The 22710-nt window shown below is 51.5% G+C and overlaps 2 protein-coding genes across 8 annotated transcripts in view; one reads left to right on the forward strand and one right to left on the reverse strand.

Annotated features, from left to right (window-relative positions):
* The window catches only part of CHAF1A (chromatin assembly factor 1 subunit A), a 37028-nt gene extending 29826 nt beyond the window's left edge, over nucleotides 1–7202 (forward strand). Inside the window, exon 15 of one of the 2 annotated variants that reach the window (XM_036312821.1) lies at nucleotides 6953–7202. Coding sequence is in view for 1 of the 2 variants with exons in the window: in XM_036312819.1 (XP_036168712.1) it covers nucleotides 6953–6978 (26 nt within the window). In the remaining variant the exon portion in view is untranslated. The remainder of the gene's footprint in view (nucleotides 1–6952) is intronic. The other variant, XM_036312819.1, reaches the window with a different exon arrangement.
* On the reverse strand, nucleotides 1882–13563 carry UBXN6 (UBX domain protein 6). 6 transcript variants are annotated; one of them, XM_036312823.1, is made up of 11 exons: nucleotides 13393–13542; nucleotides 11432–11554; nucleotides 8518–8681; nucleotides 8026–8090; nucleotides 6623–6751; nucleotides 5424–5521; nucleotides 4488–4563; nucleotides 3760–3844; nucleotides 3287–3637; nucleotides 2958–3106; nucleotides 1882–2438 (listed from the first exon to the last, which is right to left on the reverse strand). In XM_036312823.1, exons 3-11 carry the CDS (start codon nucleotides 8603–8605, stop codon nucleotides 2310–2312), a joined length of 1170 nt encoding a protein of 389 aa, XP_036168716.1. In that variant the 5' UTR covers nucleotides 8606–8681; nucleotides 11432–11554; nucleotides 13393–13542; the 3' UTR covers nucleotides 1882–2309. The 6 variants fall into 6 exon arrangements, with proteins under 6 accessions (XP_036168716.1, XP_036168715.1, XP_036168721.1 ...); XM_036312822.1 differs by having other exon boundaries at nucleotides 11428–11554; XM_036312828.1 differs by lacking the exon at nucleotides 11432–11554 and having other exon boundaries at nucleotides 13393–13563.
* Between the last annotated feature and the right edge of the window lie 9147 nt (nucleotides 13564–22710).

The following is a 22710-nucleotide window of genomic DNA, read 5'->3' on the forward strand; positions in this document are numbered from 1 at the left end:
ACTTTGTTGAAAAGTCCTCCGCCTCCGCAATGACCTAGTTCAGGGTGTAGCTTCTCAGCGGGTGCTTGTGCCCATCAGCTCTTCCTGCTCCTTAGGAAGTGAGCAGGGCATATTTTGGGCTTCTAAGCCCTGAATCCTGGCTTCCAGATGGACTTCAGGATCGGGCCACATCACAGGAGAGTATTGAAATAGTGGAGCCAACTAAAGATGCTGGAGCCTTGGTCCATGAGGCCCTGGAGCAGCCCCACATTGGGGCAGTGCTAGTCCCACAGAGGCATTTGAGCATGTGTGAGCTGAGATTTTGGCAGAGTTCACATACTCAATCTAGTGGACTCCTGCTGACCCCTCATATCTAGACAGTAGAGATACTGTCCTCACAGGAGAAGAGCCAGCAGGCATATCAGTGTGCAGAACAGTTCATATCAGCTGGATACAACCAGACAGGGCAACTGAACCCTGTGGCTGTGTGGTGGCCAAGACTCCTCAGGTTTTTTGCTCCCACAAACACCCTGATCCTCCTCCAGGAGCCCCATAAGGATGGGGCTGAGAAACACCCCAGTTGCAGGTGAGAACATGAGCCTTGGCCAGAACCTCCTACTGGAGGTAGGGTGCAGCTGAATACAGGCTTGTGCTCAGGATAGAGGCACATGTGTTAAACCTGTGGACATGACTACCTGTAAAGTATCCTTAAGCCTGTTTTAGTTGGGTATCTGACAACTGACAGTTGAATCCTAGCAGCAGTTGGGGACAGGGAAGGGATGGATCTAAGTGACAGGGTGAGACCATGCTGGGTTCCCAAGATATGGCAGCAAAGGAGACAGGCCTAGGTCTAACATGTGCTGGTGGCCTATGTGTGAGGCAAGGGCAGGCATGGGGGCAACTTGCTTGCTGAGGTTAGAAGGGATTATTGCTTTTAAAGTCACATTTGGGGCCTTGAAGCTTCATGTCTGTCACATAGCTGGCAGTGGCCAGAGGACCAGCCACCAGGTCTCCATGCAGGGGAGAATCTAACAGAAACCGAGCCAGCAGCCCACCTGGGGCTGAGAGAGGAGGGGACGATCCAGGTGAGTGATTGAGGGGGCATCTCCCAGCCTGGCTATGACCAGGAGTACCTTTGACACTAGTGGCCTTGGTGTCCATTTTAGTTCCCTGTAGCTGTAACCCCGTGGTTGGCAAACTGCGGCTCGCGAGCCACATGTGGCTCTTTTGGCTCCTTGAGTGTGGCTCTTCCTAAGCCTTAGGAGTACCCTAATTAAGTTAATAACAATGTACCTACCTATATAGCTTCTGTTTAAAAAATTTGGCTCTCAAAAGAAATTTCAATCGTACTGTTGATGTTTGGCTCTGTTGACTGAGTTTGCCGACCACTGCTATAACCCATCACTACAAATGGTGGCTTAAAAAAAAACACAAACTTGTTCTTACAGTTCTGGGTATCATCAGACATGGGTCTCACTACTTTAAAATACAGATGTGAACAGGGCTGGTTCCTTGCAGAAGCTCCAGGGGAGAATCCATTTCTGTGCCTTTTCCAGCTTCTAGAAGACACTGCATTCCTTGGCTTGTGGCCTTATTCCATCTTTGAAAGCTGCAGTGTAGCATCTTCCCATCTCTTCTACCTCCTCCTTCAACATATAAGAACCCATCTGGAAAACCCAGGACAATCTCCCATCTCAAGGTCCTTAATCAACACAAAGTTCCTTTTGTCACATAAATATTCACAGGTTCCAGGGGTGAGGACGTGGACATCTACAGGAACTGTTCTGTGGGGCCTAAGAGGCCCTAGCTCCACAGCCCAGGATCCCTGGGGCACCCTCCCTCAGCAAGGTGGGCTCACCCACGGGGTGCCCTACAACACATGGCTGGAATTCACCACCAGGAGACTAGTCAAACAGCCTGTTTATTTGGATTCAGAACTTAGTGTTACAGAACTCTGCCCAGGCCCAGCATCTCTATCTTATGCCACTATCACCAGCAGTTCCACAGGACAGCCTCAGGGCCAGCCATGGGGCGGACCCAAGCTGCAGGCCTATTCCTATCCAGGGAGGCGCCCGGGTCTGTCATGCCTGGGGTTCCGTTAATTAGGTTAAATAGCAGCTGGAGAATGCTACCAAGGACAGCACAGCAGCTGTTGCTTGAAAGCCCTCAGTGGCGGTCACAGGCCAACCAGTGGCTCTCCCTTGCCCATGGGCTGGGCAGTCCCAGAGGAGGCTGGGAGGCCTTGAAGTGGAGGGAGAATGAGGACGTGAGCAGAGGTGGAGGAAGCAGGAGACAGACCCATGGGGGCTGAAGCCAACCCTGCTTTTATTTCACGAGAGCTTCTCGATGGCCAACAGGAGCTCGGGCTTCAGGATAGATGAGTCTGGCTTAGCCCCCGCGGCCTTAATGTCCTCTAGCACCGCCATGTCCCACGAGAAGGTCAGGAGGGCTGAGGGCACCTGTGGTGGGGAGAGAAATTTCAGCTTTGTTCTGGCCTTTACATGACAAAGCTCATCTCTTCACCTTCAAATCTTCGTGTTGGAATCAGGGCCACACACTCCCAGGACTACTCCCCGCTGGCGACACCAGAACGGCCTTCACACAGTCAGTCCATTCCTGAACCAGTGGCTCCTCCTACAGAGGACCCCGGCTCAGGGACACCTCAGATTTGGCTAAGACTGTCTCAGTGCTAGGCAGTTGTCAGAAAATCCCCACATTTTCAATCCCATCTGGGTCCTGCTCCTCAGAGGACTCAATAACACACTTGCTACTTTCCTTTCCATTTTAAAGGTGGGAAACTGAGGCACAGAGAAGTTAGGGTTACACTGCTAGTAAAGAGGAAGGTAGGACTGAGGGAGCCTGGTTCTGGGACCCCTGCTCCTAGCACCACCCCATACTGAAGAGGGCCGCCCTCATGGGGAACCTGTGCAGATTCAACAAGAACCTGGAGATCCAGCATGCGGGAGCTCGTCACTCACCAGCCCACACTCATTGAAGGCCAAGTTCTCATCCTCCGACAACTTCTGCCCACACGAGGCCAGCAGCTCAAAGGGCAGCCAGTCGTTCTGCAGGGCCTCCCGGACAAAGCTGTACAGTGCTGCCACCCGCTCCCGGGCATAGAAGGTCCCTGAGGGGTGGAACAGTCAGCGTGGGGCTGGAGATCCTGGGAACCCCCAGCCCAGACAAGCTGCGCCCAGAGAAGCTCAGACCAGAAAGGCCTTCCACTCCTGGAGGCACAGCAACCCACAGCTGCAGTTGTACCACACCCAACTCAGCCCCAGAGCAGACACCACCTCCCAGGCCTCACCCTGGAGGAGGCAGCCATCAGGGAGACGGACGCGCAGCAGTGTGTACGTGTACTTGCGCATCTCCCTCTGCTCCTCCTTCTCCCGCATGGCCTTGGTCCGCAGCATGCTCAGCCGCTCCACTGCCTCAGACCTGAGCTTCTGCTCCCGTTTGGCCTCCTCAGTCGTGAGGTTGAAGAAGTCGGGGGGCAGGTCAAACTGGGAGGCCATGGGTGAGGGCCGGAAGACACGGCGTTGGCGGATCAGTGTGGCCCGCACAGGCTCGCCACACAGCAGCTGCTCCTTGTGTCTTTCCAGGCTCTCGGGTTTGGCCAAGGCGGCCTCGCTTAGCACGTAGAACTCTTCGGGGCCCTCTGGGATACGCAGGGATGTCACTGTGATGTCACTGTGCCACAGCAGGAAGACCCCGCGCTGGCCCCCCCGCCCCCGACTCCCACCTCTCAACTTAGCCAAGGCCCTTCTCTACCCAGCTTACCCTGATCCGGAACTGGTAACAATGTCTTCTGGAAGCCAATGGCCTCAAAAAACTCGTGGGCCCCTTCCAGACAGTTAATGCGCTCCTGGGAGCAGAGCCAGAAGTCATGCAGGCCCTTGGGCCTCCTCAAGCCCAACCAGGCTTGCTGCCCAGCCCATTCCACCAGGCCCAGCATCCCCCTCTTTTAGAGCAGCTGCTGCCTACTGGATGGGATGAACCCTCCTCCTAAAACTGCCTAAGGACAGGCTCTCACAGCTGGTAACAGAGGATGTGGGACCCCAAAGGCCAACAACGGGTGAAGAGGAGCTAAAGAGCCAAAGAATAGCATGGGGGGGGGGGGGCAGAAACTGGGGGAGGACTGCATATGAGGGGGGCAGTAGGTGTCCTGCCAGCAGCACAGGTAACATGGGCCAGGGTGGCGGAACCCCTTGATTTCTCCACAGAAGCCAGAAGTCTGTTTGTATAAGAAATCCCCCCAGTGCTGATGTGATCCCAACTAAAAAAAAGTCAAAACATGGCACGGGTGGTGGGGAATGCAGATTAAATATAGATGTGGTGTATGACCTATGTTTATAAAACCCCCTCTCCACATGCCACCTCTGCCTACCTCAACCAGAAACCCCTGGAGGAGCGCTCCCACTGGCCCCACCGCCAGACTGGGCCCTGTGTAACTGGAGGCCTGGCCACGCTGGCTACACAGGCTAAAAGTCACTCAGCACAGCCCTCACCTGGAACACCTTGTTCTGCAGCTTGATCTTCCGATACTTCTCCTCCTCAGGGTGCAGATGGATATTGTCCAGGTACCTAGGACAGAATTGGGGATCCGGGACAGGCCAGGGTTGTCTGACTGGCTCCTCTGTACCTCCCACCCACAGATGGATAGCAGCTCAGAGCCACACCCAGGCTTGTGGTAAGAGAGATGTTGCGGGGGGGGGGGGGGGGGGGGTGCCATCACACCTCAGACACCTCATGGAGCCTGACCCCTGGTGCCAACAGCCTGGGCCTGCATAGGACACCACTGCCCCCACCACCATTGCCACCTGGGTCCTATCACTGTTCCTGCCTCCCCTGGAGGACACCAATGGGGGACAGGGCCAATGGGCCACCGGTGTCGGCTTGGGGGCTCATGAGCAAAATGGACTTCCAGCCCTGGCTGGGTAGCTCAGTTGGTTAGAGAACCGTCCTAATACACCAAGGTTGTGGGTTCGATACCCAGTCAGAGCACATACAAGAATCAACCAATGAATGCATGAATAAGTGGAACAACAAATCAATGTCTCTCTCTCCTCTCTCTCTGTTTCTCTCTCTATCCCTTCCTCTCTCTCTCTCTCTGTCTCCCTCTCTCTCTCTAATCAATAAAATTAAAAACAGACTTCCAGCACTCCCCAACCTACTCAGTCAGGGAAGTGGGGTGGGAACTCACCTACTTCCCATTCTTCTGATGATCCCAAAGGGAAGACAGGGTTGGAAATCCCCAATTCTGTAAACCCTTTTGTTTTACAGACAGAGGCCCCAAGAGGCCAAGCCCCTTTCTCACGGGCTCAGGGGCAGTGAAGGGTGGGGCCTGGCTCCCAGGGCCAGGATCCTTCTGGGCCCCCTCAGCAGATTATGCTGGAAGCCCAAGAGGCTGGCCTCCCAGTGGGGGGGAGAGGGCACCCACTCACTTGGCGATGGTGTCCACACCCAGCTTCACCCTGTCCCGGTCTTTGTTGAACGTGTGGATCTTCATGATGGAGGCAGCTACTGGGTCAGTGGAGAAGTGCTGGGAGGAGTGAGGAAAGCATGTCAAAAAGTGCTTACCTCATGGCCTGGAGGCCTCACTACTCAGGAGGCAGCAGTAATAATACTAGTAACAGTCTCATGGTGGACCGACCAGTAGTATTTAACTCAATTCTATGGACTCAGCAGGAAAAAAGAAAAGCCCTTTGACAACTCCTTCCTGGGCCTCAGCTCTGCCCTCACCTCTAGGGAAGATGGGGTCGTCGGCAGCCCAGAATATGCAATAGAATTATGGCTGCTGACCAGCAGACCTTAAAATGGGATATTAGCCTGGACAATCCTGCTAGGCCAGGGTAATCATAAGAGTCCATCAGGAGAGAGAGCCAGAGAGATGGCAGCCGGACAAAGACTTTGCCTGGCATCGCTAGATGTGAAGGTGAAAGAAGGAGCCACATAATACAGGTGACCTAGAAGCTGGAAAAGGACAGGAAATGGACTGTCCACAGAGCTTCAGGAAGGAATGCAGCCCTCCTGCCACTGGTGAGAGCCATGTCACACTCTGACTTCAGAATTCTAAGAGACTAGACGTCTATTTGAAGTCCGCGAGTTTGTAGTAATCTGTTATGATGGTTAATGAGAAACTCAGACCCAGGTCAAGGATATTCGTGTGTTCTTTTTGTTCTTCTAAGTTTGAAATTACTTCCAAATTCAGTTTTAAAGAAAGAAAAGTAACGTTGGAGTTCTTTTTGTACTGATATAATAGCTGGCAGTTCCTATGTTAAACGTGAGTGGTATGTTACCTTTTATGGAAAACAAAACAAGTGAAGGGGAGATACAAGTATGTCAGTAGTTTGTTCATACTTGAAATGTCTCTGAAAAGGAACTTCAACCACCCACAGAGGTTGCATCCTGGAAGGGTAGCTGGGAGGTGGGGGGAAGTGGTTTTTGTCTGCCTACCCTTTTTGTATCCTGAATTCTCATCACAAGGAAGCATTACCTCTTTGAACAAGTGACAACAGACACAATATACACAGGTGAAGACACTACGAAGGATCTGTACCACCCGGCCTTACTGGGGCTCACTGAAGGCAGCCCTGACCTGAAACCTCTAGGTGAGGGATGGGGGCACGGGGCCTCTACTCACTGAGAGAATGGCCTCCTTGATTCGGGTGTCCCGCTGGTCCTTCCTCAGGATGGCCCCCGTGAGCGGGCAGGTGAAGTACACTCCAGGCGCCGCCAGGTGCGTTGAGCCTTCCTCTTTGGGCTCAGCTATCTAGGGCGATGGGGATGAAAGTGTCTGAGCCTAGGCAGTGGACAGAAGCCACCTCAAGTCACTGAGTGCCACAGCCTTGAAAGCATGGCCCTGGGAGTCAGACATCCCTGGTCCCAGCGCTGTCCCCTCTACCATGAAACACCTTGGCCTGTGACCGAGCCCCTCTGAGACTGTTTTCTTATCTGTGAAATGTCTCTGCAGGACCAGCTCAGAATCCAACAGGGTAAGGAAGGAAAGAAGTGTGTGGCAGCCTTGGACACAGCACTCAATCAATGGCCTCTGTTGTTCCGGTCCCTGCTACCTGGTAGAGACAGGGCTTTGTGGTGAGGAGCTGAATGATGGTGCCCTGGATGAGTCCTGGCCCCTCTCTGAACCTCAAGTCCTAGGCAGTATCTAGAGCAGCTGTGGGCAAACTACAGCCCGCGGGCCGGATCTGGCCCGTTTGAAATGAATAAAACTAAAAAAACCGTACCCTTTTATGTAATGATGTTTACTTTGAATTTATATTAGTTCACATAAACACTCCATCCATGCTTTTGTTCCGGCCCTCCGGTCCAGTTTAAGAACCCATTGTGGCCCTCAAGTCAAAAAGTTTGCCCACCCCTGGTCTAGAGTCTCTTCCACTCTAAAATCCAGTGAGAATTCAAGGGGTGAACTGCAGGACCATCCTTTCTGCAGAGCTCTCTCCTTCAGGAAGGCCTCTGATTCCACCAGTCTCCAGAGAGCCCTCCCACCTCCCAAGAAGGCTACAGAGGCCAGTGCTTTGGAGTCCCAGAGATGGGTCCCCATTCTGTCCCTGATGATTTTGAGGTACAGGACTAAGGACAGCTGCCTTCACCTCTCTGAACCTCAGTTTTCTCTTCTGAAAAGTATGAACTATAACAGCATCCACCCTCATGGGATTAGGAAGCCAGGGGCGAGGGGAGGAGTGAACCAACAAGCTAATGAGGTCCAATCCTACCCTCAACACCCAAGCCTGGCATCATTAGGTGCTGAGCGTGGAGGTCCCAGTCAATACTGCACTCAACCACAACCTGCCTCCACCTTTCAAAGCAGGGGTTCCCAAGGCCAGAGGTGACCTCTATCCACCCTGACATCTCTTCTGCATCCCCACCGCCCCAGCACCAGGTGCTTACAGCCCTGGGCTGGGCACTTAGCTGGTGATGAGGAAATGGCCGATTAGACAAATGCAGGCAAGAACTTGGGGGGGCGGGATCCTAGCTCCCCTGCCCCAGGTCACCCCTTGGAGGAACATGCCCTGTGGATGCTTTTACCATGTTAGTCCCTGAGGCTTGCGAACTCCCACTCACAGATGCTTCAGCTGGAAGTTCCTTTCTCACTGGAGGAAGAGGCAGAGAAGGGTCAGTGTGTGGCCCCACCGGGGCTGGCCCTCAAGTCCTAGTCCTTCTAGCTTAAGGTCCTGACCCATCTTCCTGCAACAATGCTCCATGCCCTCAGGCTTCACCTGACCACCTAATGATGACTTTCAACATCCTCCTCCTCCCTCCCTTCCTTCTTCAACCTCCCTGACCTACATGGCACCCAGACGACATCAGACCCTTATTCCTTTTCACCCTTAATTTCCCCTCTCTCACAACTGTGATTTTAAAGCCCCTCAAAGTCATGGGGGTTATGTAATTATTTTCATCCAGGGCCAAAGCACAGGATCTGAGGCCTGTGAACAGGCCTCAAGAATGAAGGGGCAGAGGCCTCACTCCACCTCCACTCGCCTCCCCCCACTGCAACCCAAGGACAGTGCAGGTCACCCTGGTTCCGGATGAGGTCCTGTGACGTGGGGCCCCGAGCCCTGGGCTGCTTCTGCTCAAGTCGGGCCAGGGCTGCTGCTGCTGCCATCTGTGCCTCATTGGTGGGTCCCTGGCGGGGCTGCTGGCGTGCCGGCTGGCTGTTTTTTTCTTTGGGGGCCTTCTCCCTGGGGAGAGACATAGGGGAAGTGAGGTGATATGGGGTCAGACAGAAGAGCCTCTGCCCCTCTCCCATTTCTACTCCTGCTCCATCAGACAGACATGTCCCTTTTTCCCAGGCCCCCACTCTGCCCCACCCCATGGTTCTAACACAGACAGCAGAACCACTGGGGCAGATTTCACTCCCAGCTCGGCCCCTTTGGGCAAGTCCTGCAGTGGCCTGGATCTCAGAGTCATCATCTGTTAAATGAGGTAACAAGTAACAGCACCCACCCCCTAGAGGAGGGCCATCCGGTGAAGCGTGTGTGACAGCACCCTACTGTCTTCAGGAACTGATGAGACTCAGGTGTCACTCCTCTCCTTGCTCCCTCCTAAGCATCTCTACCCTTACTGTCTAAAACAGTGAGCAGTTGCAGGTTTTGTTTTGTTTCTTTAAGAATATTTTATTGCCCTAGCTGGTTTGGCTCAGTGGATAGAGTGTTGGTCTCCAGACTGAAGGGTCCTAGGTTCAATTCCAACCAAGGGCACATGCCTGGATTGCGGGCTCAATCCCCACCCCCAGTAAGGAGTGTGCAGGAGGCAGCCAATCAACGACTCTCATCATTGATGTTTCTATCTCTCTCACTCCCTTCTCCCTTCCTCTCTGAAATCAATAAATATATATCCTATATAATAAAAGAGAAACATGCAAATTAACCATCCCTCCACTACACTCAAGCCATGCCCACAAGCCAATCAGGGGCAAGTATGCAAATTAACCCAACTAAGATGGCAGCGGCCATGGAGCTGGAACAAGCAGGAGGCTTGGTTGCCCCTGGCAATGGAGGAAGCCAAGCTTCCTGCCTGCCCTGGCCAGCCCTGGGCCCAGCTCAAGGCTACAAAGTTTCAATTATAGAAGATAACTAAATCCCACAAAAAAGAAAAAGAGGAGAGGCTGGGAGCTTGGGTCACCGGGGGGCATGGCCAGCCTGAAAACGGCCATCAGCCCCTCTCCCAGGCTGGCCAGGCACCCCAGTGGGACCCCCACTCTGATCCAGGACACCCTTCAGGGCAAACCAGCCAGTCCCCACCTGTGCACCAGGCTTCTATCCTATATAATAAAAGGGTTATAAGAAAATTGACTCTGACTAGGAATGACTGGTCACTATGACACATACTGACCACCAGGGGGCAGATGCTCAATGCAGGAGCTGCCCCCTGGTGGTCAGTGCGCTCCCACAGGGGGAGCTCTGCTCAGCCACAAGCCAGGCTGATGGCTGCCAGCACAACGGTGGTGGCGGGAGCCTCTCCCGCCTCCTCAGCAGTGCTAAGTCTGACTGCAGTTTAGGCCTGCTCCCCGCTGGCAAGTGGACATCCCCCGAGGGCTTCCGGGCTGCCAGAGAGATGTCTGACTGCCAGCTTAGGCCCAATCCCCCCCGGGGAGCAGGCCTAAGCCAGCAGGTGGACATCCCCCAAGGGGTCCCAGACTACGAGAGGGCACAGGCCGGGCTGAGGGACGCCCCCGAGTGCACAAAGTTTTGTGCACCAGGCCTCTAGTGCGTGTGTGTGTGTGTGTGTGTGTGTGTGTAAAGACATCCTTTAAAAAAAAGAATATTTTATTGATTTTTGGAGAGGGAGATAGCGAAACATCAATTGGCTGCCTCCTGTATACCCCTCTACTGAGGATCGAGCCCAAAACTTGGGCATGTGCCCTGACCTGGAATCAAACAGACAATCTTTGCCGAAACCGGTTTGGCTCAGTGGATAGAGCGTCGGCCTGCGGACTGAAAGGTCCCAGGTTCGATCCCGGTCAAGGGCATGTACCTGGGTTGTGGGCACATCCCCGGTGGGAGATGTGCAGGAGGCAGCTGATCGATGTTTCTAACTCTCTGTCTCTCTCCCTTTCTCTCTGTGAAAAATCAATAAAATATATTAAAAAAAAAAACAAAAAACAGACAATCTTTTGGTGCACAGGACAAGGCCCAACCACCTGAGCCACACTGACTAGGGCGCAGTTGCAATTTCATTAACTGAGCACCTACTGTGTGCCAGGCAGCACACAGGTTTTCCTCATACCAACACCCCTCTGAGGGCAGTCTTAAGATCTTTTGCAAGTGCCAGAGGGACACAGAAGCTCAGACACCACGCAAGCCCTGGGTTAAGCATGGTACAAAGATCTGGTTTAATCCCTCCTCTACCCACTTAGGAAATAAGTGATGTGATGACCCCAGGGGATGGATGGCTTCTTAATCTACTTAGCAGGAAAATGAGCTTGTTTTGAATGTGCCAGCAGAGAAATCCTTCTTCCCACCCTGGTCTTATTCACCTACCTCACCGACCTTCTTCCTCAAGGGTTCTCCCCTAGCCCCAGTAATTGGGATCATCTGTGCTAAGTTTGTAAATCCTCCCCAAGAGTTCACAGCCTCACTCCTCCCACTCTGCTCAGATATGCAGCCCCCTCTTCTTTGTTCCAAGGCTTCTGGGACCTGCTTCCTGCCCATCCCTGCCCTTCTCGCCAACCTTCCCCACAGCCGAGAACCTAATGTTGAAGAAAAAATGAGTCACATAGACCCACCCTAGTCCCATGCGATATCCCGAACTTTCTATAGAAATGCTACTTTTCAAAACACCTCACCCATTCCCTTCATGGCTCCACTGGGCAGCCAAAGGGATCCCTCTAAAACCTGTCAGTGCTATCACACCTCTGCACACAGTCCTCCCCACACCTGCACAACAGAATCCTAAAGCCACCATGTCCCCATGGGCCATGCACACCTGCCTCTCTCCCTGGTCTCCCTGCTGTTGTTCTCACAGGGCCAGCTGGTTCCTGCCACAAAGCCTTTGCGCTTCCTGTGGCGTCTGCCTGGATGTTCCACTTGGGGGTGGGGTGAGGAAAGGAGGTCTGGGAGAGGGTAGAGAAGCTTCATTATGTGCACGTGCAACCTCACTTCATCCAGCTCTCGGCTCATATGTCACCTCAGAGAGGCATTCCTGGGCCACCTAAAGGTTCCCCCCAGTACTCACTAGCCCCTGCCCCTGCTCATTTTTTTCATGGCCCCATGCACTACCCAATATTTATAAGCTAAATCATGCATTGGTTTCTTTTCCCATCTCCTCCCAATAGAAGGTGAGCCCTGACAGAATGAGAATTTTGTCTCGTTTGTGCTGACAGTGCTTGACACACCCGCCCTCCAGCACCCCGAGTCTCTCATCTCACTCCAGGCATGTCACAAAAGCCCGCACCTCCAATTACTTCCTTCCCTTTTCTCCCTGGCCCCCACTCTGGCCCAACAATCACCCACATCTTCTTCCTGTCACACAGACCCAGCTGCCCCCAAGCCCCAGCTCTACCCCCCACTTGTCAAACAAATGAATGGACCCCCTTGTCTGGTCCACCACTCCCCTTGGCCCCTCTTAAGCTGCCCTCCCCTCCCCACTCAGGTTCCCAGGAACTGATCTTGTCTAATTCCTCCCTTACTCACGGACCTGGGCCTCATGGACCTTTTCTGTCCCATTCAGCACTCTCCTCCCAAGAATCTCAGGAACCCCCAATCCTTACGACGGATGCCCCGAGGTCCTAACCCTGTACCCACTCTCCCTCACCCACCTCATGATTCCCTCACCACCCTTCCTGCCCTCCTCCCTGCCTCTCCCGCTACCCGTCCCAGCCCCTACTTCTTCACAATCCCTTCCATTATTCCTCACAGCCCCCTGCCCAGGCTGGTCTCCTCGGCCACTCCCCACAGCCCCCTCTACAGCTCCCCCAGCAGCCTCAGCACCTCCCAGGCTTCCTGGCCAACCCCACCCCCAGTGGAGCCTCCTGCTCAGCCCACCAGCCCTGACAGTCTAGCATCCTCCCCTGCTCCACCATTTCACGTCCCCTCCCTGGCCCTGGCCCTCCACACATAACCCCACTGAGGTTTCAGTCTTGCCCCAGGCCCTTCCCTTCTCCAAGTCCTCCCCAGAAAGCTCCCCGAGGCCTCAGGATGGGCACACCACCCCCTGCCCCTTCCAGATCTCCCAAGGCCCTCCAATTACCTCATCCACACCCACAAGGCCCTCATCTCCTCCCCCCCAACTCTCTCTCTCTCTCTCTCTCTCTCTCTCTCTCTCACACACACACACACACACACACATACACACACACACGGGTTCTCAACCCCCACCCCGACTCCATTCTCCTCCCACACATTCCTAGGCCCCTCGCAGCCCCCTCCAATTCACCAAGGCTTCCCAAATCCTTGCTGACCCTTCCAGCAATGCCCCAAGACCCCCTGGCCTCCCAGGCTCTTATCCAGGCCTCCCTGGCGCTCCAGAGCCCGGGCCCAGACCCCTCATGCCATGGACGCTAAGCCTCTCGATGCTCCTTCCCCAAGGACAGCCCCCAACCCCCGTCACCTAGATCCCCCCAAATCTAAATGCTTCTTCAGGGGTCCTCCTCCGCTCCTGGCTTTTCCCTGACCACACTGCCCTCCTCCCTTCCCAGGACTCCGGGTTCCGCACCGGCTCCCTTCAGCCCCGCCCAGCCCCGCCCCCTGATCCGGCCCCGCCCCCCGGCCTCGCCCCTCCCACCCCGCCCCCGGAGGCCTCCCCTCCCCCTGACCCCCGCCCGCTCCCCGGGCCCGGCCCGAGGCCTCTCCCCACTCCCTGACTCTCGGCCTCCCGTCCTCGCCCCTCGCCCTCTGTGGCCTCCCCCGACTCTCCGCCCCCGGGCCTCACGCCCCAGCCCCCGTCACGCACGCCGCCGACTCCGTGAGCTTCTGTCCGGCACCCGCACTCTTAAACTTGATGTCAGCCTTGATCTCCTGGAAGAATTTCTTCATGGCGGTGGCAGGCTCCGCGGCGCGGGGCCGCGGGGGGGCGGGGGGCGCGGGGCCCGGTGGAGTTCGTAGCAGCCAACAACCGGAAAAAAATAAAAAAATAGGCGCTTCCGGAAGTCCCGCCCACGTGACAATCGGCCCGGCACGCCTTTCTGGATTTCCTCGCTTCGCGACCCAGCGGGGACCGCTCTGCACTCTCGGGCTGCGTCTCTGTGGTTTTTCCGGAGTCTGTTGCCAGGAGCGACGAGCGCGCTTCTAGCTGCAGACTGTGCTCGGGCACCTTCTACCGCGCTCCCCTTGGAGAGGAGGGACAGGCCGACTTGGCCCCACGGAAGGATCGCGGGCCCTGCTCAGAAACCAGCGATTATGTGATAAAGTCCCAATTCAATTGTGGGCGCTTTCTAGACCCCCCAACCCAGCCCCGTGGCCATCCCCAGTTTCTCGCCATCCCTCCTTAACCTTCCTGAGCTTCAGTTTCCTAGCTATGAAATGGGGCTAAGAATGGCACCCGCTTCCTAGGAGGATTATAAGCACGATAATGCAATTGGAAGGCTCAATAAGTGGCAGACTTTATATTTTACCTCTTTAATATTTCTTGAGAATCGGCAATGTATTAGCAATGAGAAAAACAGACAAAATTCTCTGACTCCGCAGAGCTCCTGTTTTTTTTCGATGGGATTGGGTTGGGACAGACAATATGATAAAATCTGTGGTATGGTAGATGTTATGCACTATGGAAAAAAAAGTGGAAAACAGGAATAGAGGGGGGCAGAGTGGGGGCAGTTTGCAACATCAAATAAGAGGGTGAGGCACAGGAAAAGGACAGTTTTGAGGCCACCACTGCCCAACCGTCCTGGTTTAGTGGTTGAGCTTCGACCTATGAACCAGGAGGTCACTGTTGGGTTTCTGGTCAGGGAGAATGCAGTGATTGCAGGCTCGATCCCCAGCGGGGGACCTGTAGGAGGCAGCCAATCAAAGATTCTCCTTTGTCATTGATGTCTCTATCTCTCCCTTCCTCTCTGAAATCAATAAAAATATTTTTTTAAAGAAAACTTATCCTTAAGAGAGAGAGAGAGAGAGAGAGAGACACCACCACTGACATTTGAATGTGTCTGAACATTAGATGATACAAAGGAACTAGTGTTAATTTTGCTAAGGGTAATAAGGTCATGGTAGTTATGTTTAAGTATATTTTTGTAAGAGATGTAGTCTGAGGTATTTATGGGTGAAATGACATCTGAGATATGCTTTTAAATACTCCAGCAAAAAAAATTATACAAACGTACTCACACACACACACACACACACACACACACACACTTTAGGTAGGAATGATCATGGCTGTATTTTTTCCAAGTGGTAGAATATGAGAGCAGTCATTCCCCAAACATTAACTGAGCACCTACTGTGTGTCAGGCCAGTAGAGTCATCGCAGGGAACAAGACAGGCAAGATCCTGCTCTTGAGGGGCTAACAGTCAAACGGAGACACAGCTATTAAACAAGTATATGACACCAGATAGTGCTCACTTCTATTAAGAAAAATACAGTAGGAGAAAGGAATCAAGAGTTATGGGAGTCCTGTTTTAAATAGGCTAGTAAGTCTGACATTTGAATAGGAACCCCTGAAAGAGACAAGGGACCAAACTACAGGTATATCTAGATCATTCCAGGCGGAAGGAAGAGCGAAGGGTCCTGAGATGACAGCTTCTTCAGGGAACACGGTGTCTGGAGTAGGGTGAGTGAAGGGTCTGAGAGTAGATTCTCTGCTAAAATCAATAATGTGTGGTCTGATCATCCCCTCTATAGAATATTCTATAACCACCAGAAATTGTGAATATGGGAACTAAACAGCGGCAGTGATAATAGTAATTGCTGCATAGCCAATTATCTCCCAATTTATAATAACAACATCTCATAATTTCTGTGCTCAAGACTCTCATGATGTTGCAGTCAAGCTGTTGGCTGGGGTTACGGTTTCACCTAAAGCAGTGGTTCTCAACCTTCTGGCCCTTTAAATACAGTTCCTCATGTTGTGACCCAACCACTTCGTTGCTACTTCATAACCGTAATGTTGCTACTGTTATGAATCATAATGTAAGTATCTGATATGCAGGATGGTCTTAGGTGACTCCTGTGAAAGGGTCGTTTGACCCCCAAAGGGGTCGCTACCCAAAGGTTGAGAACCGCTGATTAAAGGCTTGACTGAGGGAACGTCTATTTCAAAGCTCATTCAAATGGTTATTGGCAGTCCCCAGTTCCTTGCTGGATTTTTTTTTTTAATCCCCATCCAAGGATATTTTTTCCATTGATTTTTATTTTTATTTTTTAAAAATATATTTCTTTATTGGTTTCAGAGAGGAAGGGAGAAGGAGAGAGAGATAGAAACATCAATGATGAGAATCATTGATCGGCTGCCTCCTGCACACCCCCACTGGAGATTGAGCCCACAACCCAGGCATATGCCCTTGGCTGGAATCGAACCTGGGACCCTTCAGTCCGCAGGCCGACACTCTATCCACTGAGCCAAACCGGCTAGGGCTCCATTGATTTTTGGAGAGAGTGAAATTGAGGAAGGAAGGGGAGAGAGAGAGGAGAAACATCGATGTGAAAGAGACACATCAATTGGTTGCTTCCGGCTCATACCCCAAGACTGGGGTAGGGATCAAACCTGAAATGCAGGTACCTGCCCTCGAGCAGAAATTGAACTCATGACCTTCCCGTGCACAGGCAAACGCTCTAATGGTTAGAGTCTAACCACTGAGCACACTGGCCCCCAGGCTAACATAATATTTTTGAGGTTCATCCACATTACAGTGTGTATTAGTGCATTTCCTTTCATTGTTGGGTAGTATTCATCAAAGGATATACAAGGTTTGATTTATCCATTCAGCCATTGACGCACATCTGGGTTATTTCCTCCTTTGGGCTGTTAAATAATGCTACTATGACTGTGAGTGTTGAAGTTTTTGGGTAAATATTTATTTTTATTTCTCTTGGGTAAAGAGTGATTTGGAGTTCCATCACCTTTCTTTTTTTCTTTCTTCCTTCTATATTTTAAAATTTATTTCAGAGAGAAAGGGAGAGGGAGAGAGAGAGCTAGAAACTTCAATGATGAAAATCATTAATCAGCTGCCTCATGCACGCCCCCAACTGGAGATTGAGCCCACAACCACAACCAGAGCATAGGCCCTGAACAAAATTGAACTGTGACCTCCTGGTTCATAGGTCAATGCTCAACCACTGAGCCACGCCGACAGGGCTGCCTTTCTTTTTTTGTTTTATTTATTTACTAGAGGCCCGGTGCACAAAAATTTGTGCACTCAGGGGGGAGGGGAGGGGAGGGTCCCTCAGCCCGGCCTGTGCCCTCTTACAGTCTGGGACCCCTTGGGAGATAACGACCTGCTGGCTTAGGCCTGCTCCCAGGTGGCAGAGGGCAGGCCTAATCCCTAGGTGCAGCCCCTGGTCGGGCTCAGAGCAGGGCCGATTGGGGGGGTGGAGCACCGCCCCCTGTCACACTCAAGGCAGGGTCGATGGGGAGGTTGCGGCACCACCCCGTCATGCACAGAGCAGGGCCCATCAGGGGGTTGGGGAGCTCCCCCCTGTCATGCACAGAGTAGGGACGATAGGGGAGTTGGGGCACTGCCCTCTATCACCCACAGAGCAGGGCCAATCAGGGGGTTGGGGCGTCACCACTGTCACACTCAGGGCAGGGCTGATGGGGAGGTTATGGCTCTACCCCATCACACACAGAGCAGGGCCCGTGGGGGGGGGGGGGGCGCACCACCCTCTATCACCCACAGAGCAGGGCCGATCAGGGGGTTGGGGAGCCGCCACTCTCACACTCAGGGCAGGGCCGATGGGGAGGTTATGGCTCTACCCTGTCACACACAGAGCAGGGCCCATGGGGTGGGGGGGTTGTGGCCCCGCCCCCTGTCACACACAGAGCCGCAGGGCGATCAGGGGGTTTGGGCGCTGCCCCCTGTCATGCTGATCCCGGTGCTGGGAGGCCTCGCAGCTCCGCTGAGCCCGGTGCTGGGAGGCATATTACCCTTTTACTATATAGAATAGAGGCCTGGTGCATGGGTGGGGGCTGGCTGGTTTGCCCTGAAGGGTGTCCTGGATCAGGGTGGGGGTCCCCACTGGGGTGCCTGGCCAGTCTGGGTGAGGGGCTGAGGGCTGTTTTCAGGCTGGGACTGAAGCTCTCAACTGCTTCTTTTTTTTTTTTTTTTTTTTTTTTTTTATTCTGGGCCAGCTTTAGCTCTGAGGCTCCAGCTCTTAGGCCTCCGCTCCTGAAAGCAGGTATCTGGTTTGTTTCGGTTCATATATCGAAACTCTGTATCAACTCCAGCTCTGAGATTCCAGTCTGCTGAAAGATGGTTTCTGGGGTTTTGTTTAGCATCTATATTTGTTACAATGTTTGAAACTGCAGGCTCAGAGGCCGGCAAGGCAGGCGGGGAACATTGGAGTCCTCCGTCACTGAAGCAAGCAAGCCTCATGTTAGTTTCAAGCTGCCTGGCTGCCATCCACCATCTTGGCTGACAGTTAATTTGCATATCTCGCTGATTAGCCAATGGGAAAGGTAGCGGTCGTACGCCAATTACCATGTTTCTCTTTTATTAGATAGGATTTATTCATTTATTTATTTTATTATTTTTTAGTTATTTATAGAAGCATCAATTTGTTGTTCCACTTATTGATGCATTCATTGGTTGCTTCTTTTTTTAAAAAATATATTTTTATTGCCGAAACCGGTTTGGCTCAGTGGATAGAGCGTCGGCCTGCGGACTGAAGGGTCCCAGGTTCGATTCCGGTCGGGGGCGTGTACCTGGGTTGCGGGCACATCCCCGGTGGGGGATGTGCGGGAGGCGGCTGGTCGATGTTTCTCTCTCATCGGTGTCTCTGACTCTCTGTCTCTCTCCCTTCCTCTCTGTGGAAAATCAATAAAATATATTTAAAAAAAATATATATTTTTATTGATTTTTCACAGAGAGGAAGGGAGAGGGATAGAGAGTTAGAAACAGCAATGAGAGAGAAACATCGATCAGCTGCCTCCTGCACACTCCCCACTGGGTATGTGCCCGCAACCAAGGTACACGCCCTTGACCGGAATCGAACCCGGGACCCCTGAGTCCGCAGGCCGCTCTATCCGCTGAGCCAAACCGGTTAGGGCGGTTGGTTCTTATATGTGCCCTGATCTGGGATGGAACCCAAAACCTTGGTGTATTGGGAGGACTCCCTAACCAACTCACATGCCTTTCTTGATTCAAAGGAACCTAGCAGGGCAGGATCCAGGGAGCCCCATTTGCCTATTTATTTTCTTCTTGAGCGTTTCAAGATATAGAAGACTTATCTGGAGAAGGGAAAGATGCAACCGCCCTTTGTTCCAACAACATCCCAGCCCCAGCCCCAGCCCTCAGTGTTTGTTGATGTCGAAGAGATGAACCCCTTAGAACGGAGGCAATTTAGGCATCAGTACGCTGAGTGATGAGGCTGTGTTGATGAGGAAGTGAGCTGCATCATACTCAGTGTGGAAGCTGGCCAGGAGGTACAGAACAACAGGAACTGTGGGCAGAGGTAAACTGGAGGCAGCAGTCCACCAGTTCCCGGTGTACCACTAGCGGAGCCTGTCCCTGGAAAGGGGTTTCAAAGGGTGTCCCTTTCGCTGTATGTAGGAAGACACACATAGGCTGCCAGCTTCAGAAGCCTCCCAGCTTGGGGTGCAGCACTTGCTTCTAACCATAAAGATATTTTTTGAGGCTAAAGTAATTTCTTTGTACCTTGTGATCAAATCCCTCCAATATTTTCCCAAGAAGGTAAAATAAAACCTAAAATTCTCTGTACCTAGGCTGCAAGCTCAATCCCTGACCCTGGTCGGGGGACATGCAGGGGGCAACCAATTGATGTGTCTCTCTTACATTGATGTTTCTCTCTCTCTCTCTGTCTCTCCCCCTCCATTCCACTCTTTCTAAAAATCATAGGTTTGGCCGGCTTGGCTCAGTGGTTGAGCACTGACCTATGAACCAGGAGGTCACAGTTTGATTCCTGGTCAGGGCACATGCCCAGGTTGGGGGTTCATGGGGCGTGCAGGAGGCAGCCTATTAATAATTCTCTCTCATCATTGATGTTTTTCTCTCTCTCTCTTCCTCTCTGAAATCAATAAAAATATTTTTTTAAATATATTTAATTGATTTTTTACAGAGAGGAAGGGAGAGAGATAGAGAGTTAGAAACATCGATGAGAGAGAAACATCGATCAGCTGCCTCCGGCACATCTCCTACTGGGGATATGCCCGCAACCCAGGTACATGCCCTTGACCGGAATCGAACCTGGGACCTTTCAGTCTGCAGGCCAATGCTCTATCCACTGAGCCAAACCGGTTTTGGCAATAAAAATATTTTTTAAAAAAATCAATGGAGCCGAAACCGGTTTGGCTCAGTGGATAGAGCGTCGGCCTGCGGACTGAAGGGTCCCAGGTTCGATTCCGGTCAAGGGCATGTACCTGGGTTGCAGGCATATCCCCAGTAGGAGATGTGCAGGAGGCAGCTGATCGATGTTTCTCTCTCATCGATGTTTCTAACTCTCTATCTCTCTCCCTTCCTCTCTGTAAAAAATCAATAAAATATATTAAAAAAAAAATCAATGGAAAAATATCCTTGGGTGAGGATTAACAAAACAAACAAACAAAGCCCTAAAATTCTTATAAGGCACTATGATGGGTCCTTAATGGATCCCTCTAGCATTACCACTCTCCCCACTCTTACTTCTTCATCCCAAACTCAGATGTTTGCAATATTTTGCACCCATCTCCTCTATATGCCTATTTCTATTTATCTTTTAAAATGTTTTTCTTAATTGATTTTAGAGAAACAGGAAAGAGAGAAAGAAAGAAACACCGACTTGTTATTCCACCCATTGATGCAGTCATTGGTTCATTCTTGGATTCTTCCTCACCAGGGATTGAACCTGCAACCTTGAAATATTGGGATGACACTCTAACCAATGGAGCTGCCCCACCAGGGCTCCATTTATCTTTGAAGTCTCTGGTTAAACCACCTCCTCCAGAAAGCTCTCCTGGTCCCTAGGATAGACGAAGTCTCCCTCGGTATTCAACTTTTTCTTAAACATTCTGGCTTTTTTTTTTTAACCTTCACCTGAGGATAATTTTCCATTGGTTTTTAGAGAGAGTAGAAGAGAGAGGGAAAGACAAACATCAGTGTGAGAGAAACACATTAATTGGTTGCCTCCTGCATGTGCCCTGACCACGACCCAGGCCAGGGAGGAGCCTGCAACCAAGATACGTGTCCTTGACCAGAATTGAACCCTGGACTCTTCGGTCCACAGGCCGACACTCTGTCCACTGAGCCAAGCCGGCTAGGGGCAACACTCTGGCTTTTTCTTTTTATTTGTTAAATGTATTTTTATTGATTTCAGAGAGGAAGGGAGAGGGAGAGAAAGATAAAAATATCAACGATGAGAATCATTGATCAGCTGCCTCCTGCAGCATGTGCCCTTGACAGGAATCAAACCCGGGACCGTTCAGTCCTCAGGCTGACACTCTATCCACTGAGCCAACCCGGCTAGGGCAACACTCTGGCTTTTTCACTCTGAGTTCTGACCAGGTGAAAATTCTGAGATGTCTTAAATTACAGTAGTCCAGAGGGTGGAAAGAAGAGACCAAAGGGGTTCATCAGAAAACAACTGCAGTGCAAAACAAACAAAGGATTACACATAGTCTTTAGTGCAGTGGTTCTCAACCTTCTGGCCCTTTAAATACATTTCCTCATGTTGTGACCCAACCATAAAATTATTTTCGTTGCTACTTTATAACTGTAATGTTGCTACTGTTATGAATCGTAATGTAAATATCTGATATGCAGGATGGTCTTAGGTGACCCCTGTGAAAGGGTCGTTCAACCGCCAAAGGGGTCGCGACCCACAGGTTGAGAACCGCTGCCTTAGTGTATGTTGAAATTATTAAATTAACTTCCAGGCAGATATTTCTCAGATTAGCTAAAAAGAGAGAACAGCCCCTAGAACCCTAGGAGCCTCTGCTTCATGTTTACATATGAGCTTTAAGTACTCTGCTGCGTCTATCCTAGAACTAGCCCCTAGCTCCACTTCACTTTCTCCCACCCCTTTGCCTATAACTAATGTAAATTCTTTTTTAAAAAAATATACTTTTATTGTTTTCAGAGAGGAAGGGAGAGGGAGATAGAAACATCAATGATGAGAATCATTGATTGGCCGCCTTCTGTACGTTCACACTGGGGATTGAGCCCAGTATTGATTGAACCGTGACCTCCTGTTCACAGGTCGACGCTCAACCACTGAGCCATGCCAGCTGGGCAACTAATGTAAGTTCTTTCATCAGACTGCTTACATCTTTCTTTCCCCTTTTCCCTACTTGATGCGTAAAAATGCTTGCAAGCTCCAAGATGTATGGTCATGTCTTTCCTACCAAGCTATGCTGCTGGTGGTTTAGACTCCATACCCCAAAATGGGTCTCTTCTTCCTTTTCCTTTCCTACTCCTTCTTCTTTTTTCTCCTCCTCCCCCTAATTCTCCTAATTATTATTATTATTATTATTACTAGCTATGGCCTTTAAAAAAAAGATTTTTAAAAAATGATTTTTAGAGAGAAAGGAAGAAAGAGAAACATCCACCGGCTGCCTCCTGCACGCCCCCTACCGGGATCGAGCCCCCAACCAGGGCATGTGCACGGACTGGGAATCGAACAGGCAACCTTTTCGTGCTCCAGAAGATGCCCAACCACACAGGCCAAAGCTAAACCATTTCTGTTAAAAAGACATTCAGCTGTGGAAGTTAAATTGTTTTATTTAACATTGAGTTCTTGGAGGGCAGGCTAACAATACCAATGCTGCCAGTATTTCCTAATGCCAGGCACAGTTGCCAGCGCCTTAGGCGTGAAGTTATTTAATCCTCGTGCCCTTATCAGATCAGTACATTGTGAGTTCCATTTTACAGGTGGGTAGACTGAGACACAGAGCCATTAAGTAACTTGGCCACGCAGTGCTAAAAACATTTTTCTTGAATGAATCAATATAGATTGGGTACTTTGTAGCTCTGGCACATGGTGTTCAATAAACTTTTTCTAAGTGTTTTGTGCATTTTCTGGGTGCCTGACCTAAGAACCTACTCAATGGTCCGCTCCTTCTCATAAGCCCCGCCCCCTGGGTAGGCCAAGGCACCTCCCTATTTTGCACTTCCTCTCTTACGA

Source organism: Myotis myotis, unplaced genomic scaffold (genome assembly GCF_014108235.1).
Source record: "Myotis myotis isolate mMyoMyo1 unplaced genomic scaffold, mMyoMyo1.p scaffold_m19_p_6, whole genome shotgun sequence".
NCBI classification, from domain to species: Eukaryota; Metazoa; Chordata; class Mammalia; order Chiroptera; family Vespertilionidae; genus Myotis; species Myotis myotis.

What these genes read in the sequence shown, in the direction of transcription:
- UBXN6 (XM_036312828.1), bottom strand. Translation starts at nt 13,475, where the DNA reads ATGAAGAAATTCTTCCAGGAGATCAAGGCTGACATCAAGTTTAAGAGT. An exon ending in AAGCTCACGGAGTCGGCGGC is followed by an intron (nt 8,682 to 13,392) that starts GTGCGTGACGGG and finishes GTCTCTCCCCAG; the next exon opens with GGAGAAGGCCCCCAAAGAAA. An exon ending in GGACCTCATCCGGAACCAGG is followed by an intron (nt 8,091 to 8,517) that starts GTGACCTGCACT and finishes CTCTTCCTCCAG; the next exon opens with TGAGAAAGGAACTTCCAGCT.